Source organism: Thermobia domestica, chromosome 1 (genome assembly GCF_964235325.1).
Source record: "Thermobia domestica chromosome 1, izTheDome1.hap1.1, whole genome shotgun sequence".
Classification (NCBI taxonomy): Eukaryota; Metazoa; Arthropoda; class Insecta; order Zygentoma; family Lepismatidae; genus Thermobia; species Thermobia domestica.
In genome coordinates, this window is record NC_137454.1 from 221292749 (window position 1) to 221296534 (window position 3786).

General features: G+C 34.9%; 1 protein-coding gene across 1 annotated transcript in view; it reads right to left on the bottom strand.

Annotated features, from left to right (window-relative positions):
• Positions 1-951: 951 nt before the first annotated feature.
• The window catches only part of LOC145678744 (tachykinin-like peptides receptor 86C), a gene marked incomplete in the record, with an annotated part of 805565 nt that continues 802730 nt past the window's right edge, over positions 952-3786 (bottom strand). The window contains 2 exon segments of the mRNA XM_081749208.1: positions 952-1016; positions 3019-3142. Of these exon segments, the coding sequence (XP_081605334.1) occupies positions 952-1016; positions 3019-3142 (189 nt within the window).

The window sequence follows — 3786 nt, forward strand, 5'->3', positions numbered from 1 at the left end:
CTTCGATTAAGTTATCCATTTCCTCCTTTTTTTCCATATGAAGATTTGCAACATCTCATTGACGAAACATTATTTTCGTTTTCTCTAGTAGCAGGTTGCAGTGAGTAACTTGTTCGCAGGGGCGGATCCAGGACCGACTTCTGGGGCGGGCGGTGGGTTGTCATAATGCTACTTTTAAGGGCTCCAAACTTTGGGATGGGTTTTATTTATATATATAAAATAAGAAAGTTTCCTCTCCTGGGGGGGGGGGCGATCACAACGATCGCCCCCTGGATCCGCCCCTGCTTGTTCGAGCACTGAAAATTGCTTACAGCTGAGGGATAGACTTCCGTTTTCAACAACGACATATTTATTACATTTTAGTGGGGTGGCTTTAGAGGATTTGACTTTGGAGCAGACCTTCATTTTCTTTGCTAAAACAGAAAAAAAGCAAGAACAGCTTCGTTCTTGTTTTACCTTTGATTCTTCTAACCTTGATATCAATATTCGTAACAGAGCTCCTTCTTGGATAAGCGGTTAGCGTGCCTGCTTTTTGCGTGGGAGACCCGGGTTCAATTCCAGCGGAGCTCATGTGGTTTGGATTCCATCTTAATCAGTAGGTCCCGTCTCATATAGCCTCGCTGCTGAAAGGGACGTTAAACTCAAAATCAACTCAACTCAATATTCATAACAGTGACACACTTAATTCAAACACGACGGCGGCCAGCAGGTATACTACTTGTAAATGTTTAGAAAAATACTAAATTTGAAGCTAGCTTAGAACACCGTTTTATCTTGTGTAAATTTGAGAAATAATTTTTGTGGATTCTCTGTTTCAACATGCTCCATAAACACGGCTTTGAACACTGTGAAGCTCATTTTCTCTGTATCTTCTAAATAACGTATCAGAAATAACGAATGCTGCAGTGGAAATACTTAAATTTGTTGGTGTATCAAAAGCTTATATAATGGTTAAGAGCCCATTTTCAACTGTACATCTTGTCCTGTATCTATAGCCATACGCTTTACCAGAAAACCTGAAACAGGCATTATCATTGGCTATTGAAGTCGTTAATATTTAAAAGTCAAATGCTCTGAATATCCGCCTTTTTGAGGCTTTATTCGACCACCTCATTGTCGAACATAAAACGTTTCTTTTCCATTCCGAAATTCATTGGATGTCGAAAGGTAATATGTCAAGTAGGCTGCACGAGCTTAAGTCAGATGTAGAAATATTTCTCTTAAGTGTAGAAAAAGATGAATTTTATACTTCTTTTACTGATGACACATTGGTATTATTTCTTTCGTATCTTGCTGATTTTCTTGAAATATTATATAATCTGAATCTCAACCTCCAAGGTAGAAACACGAACATACTAACTTCTTATGGCGTGATAAGTGCTTTCATGGAAGAAGATCTTAGGCTCTCTCAATTCTTCTGAAACAAACTTTTCATCTTTTCCTCTATTAAATGAAATTCTTGACAATAAAGAGTGTGATTTAACCATGTGGAAAGACAATAACAAGTCACACTTAGAGTCACTCTGTAATGAATTTAAGTGACTTTTAAAAATTATTATTTGTGTGAAGAAGACTGGCAGTACAAATTAGCAAGAACACCTTTCACCATTGATGTGGGTTTACTTTTACAAGAATTTCAAAAGGAAGCAATTCCAATCAAGTGCGATTCAGGTGCCAAACAACCGTTTGAGTTCAACGTCTTTAGAAGCACTTTGAGTTTCTTTCCAGCTTGTTTACCCGAGAATAACAAAACAAGCCATAAAAGTTCTTGTTCAGACAACTTACCTCTGTATGTCAAGATTTTCGTCGTTGACCACAATAAAATTAAAGTATCTAACCGTTTGGAAATAGAAAGTAATTTCAGGTGTGAACTGTCGAATTTGTCACCGAATATCAAGAAATATGTGAAGGAAAAGCAATGTTAACCGTCACTCTGAGTTTTTCTTTTGGCATTACTTGATAAGTTTCTGAACTCCATCTTATACACTGAAATAACATTTGTACTCATTTCTAATGATTTTGTAAAATAATAATAATAATAATAATAATAATAATAATAATAATAATAATAATAATAATAATAATAATAATAATAATAATAATAATAATAATAATAATGATAATTTACATAGTTATTTTGTTTTTTTAAAAAAGTAGAAATCTTGAATAGAAATAGCAAAGACAAAATGCCAACCATGTAATGTTTTAAAATTTGCTAATGTAACTACTTATTACAAATTGTGATTTATTCATAAGTTTACATTTTATTTCTGTCATAGATTGCACCCTTCAGTTTGGAAATAACTGCAACTAGAAGACATTAATATTTTCTTTTACTGGTGCACAGAAGACGCCATGAAGGGAAGAGGAATAAATTTAAATTATAGACTACTCTGAGGGAGTTGATATAATAAATTATACTTTAATTGTGTGTGTAAACGCGGTAATAAAGGCAAATTGCTACTGTTTGAAACACTCATAATAAAATTTCTGATTTTACGTCCGACAGTTATGCTTTTTAGGCTAAACGAGGCGGGTGATTAAAGAAGGTGAATGATACTAAAAGGAATGATGGAATGAAAATGTGGGCGGAAGAACACTAGAAAACTCACGGAGACGATGCTATTCACCACAAACTAACATAACCTGGGATTTAACCACTGACCTCTCGCATCAGAGGGGAGCCCTCTACAACTAAGCTATCGTTCCTTCAACAAGTATTATTTATGTACAAAAGAAACATATTTTGTTAAAAGTTCTAAACTTGCACATGAATGGCTTTGAATAACCTGAAAGGAGAGTTATATTATCTTAATTTTTAATCAGTCAACATATAGCTGTTATTGATCTGTAACACTCAATTCGAATCAAAATTTTCGAAACGTTACATTATTTATTTACAATGATACTTCTGGGAAGCTTCGATGAAGCACATAGTAGGCCTAGGTTAATATATGAGACAGAACATGTAACAGTGAGTAGCGTAAACTGCATATTGATATTTGTGAGAATGCTTACCGGATCTGGATTTAGAATAGGATTGACTATATCGTCTAAACATGGGTGGTGTTTCCCCTCCTTCTGCATTATGTCGCTTTCTTCGGTCACAATGCCATTCACACACAGCATTTCGGAAGTATTGACGGAACCTAGTGAGATTAAAAGAACATGTAAGAGTATAATTATTATAATACACACACATATTAAACATTGTAGTTCAGTAGAGTTCGATTCTTTTGAAGATCTTACTTAATGATACACTGCAAGTATATTTAATCTGGACTCAGAATATTATTCAAGTTTCTATTAAACTCTTTTGGTTTTATTAATCACTTCCGATGCTCTTGACTATCAAAATAACTTGGAAAAAGTATTTGTGTGATATAATTGATTAATTGGTTGATTGGTGTTTTAGTCTTTTAGTAGCGAGACTATATGAGATATAAACCTACAGCTTAACGTGGAATTCTAACCACATGAAATTGAACCGGGAATAGAACCCAGGTCTCATATACGCTAACCATATATCCATGAGGGAGCTCTGTATATTCCATTATTGTTTGCATTGTGTATTTAAGTGATAATGAATTAGGTTAGTCAGTACTAAAATGCTATTAGAATTTTCAACCTTCCGTATAATGGGTCAGAATCAGGGGTAAAAGTGAGGGGGAACGTGGGGGGAAGCATACTCCCACTTCCAGAAAATATTTGTGGCGTCTCCCCACTTTCTAAAAAAATTCAATTGACAAAGATAGGCACGGGGGACGGCGAGACGTCATGAGTCCC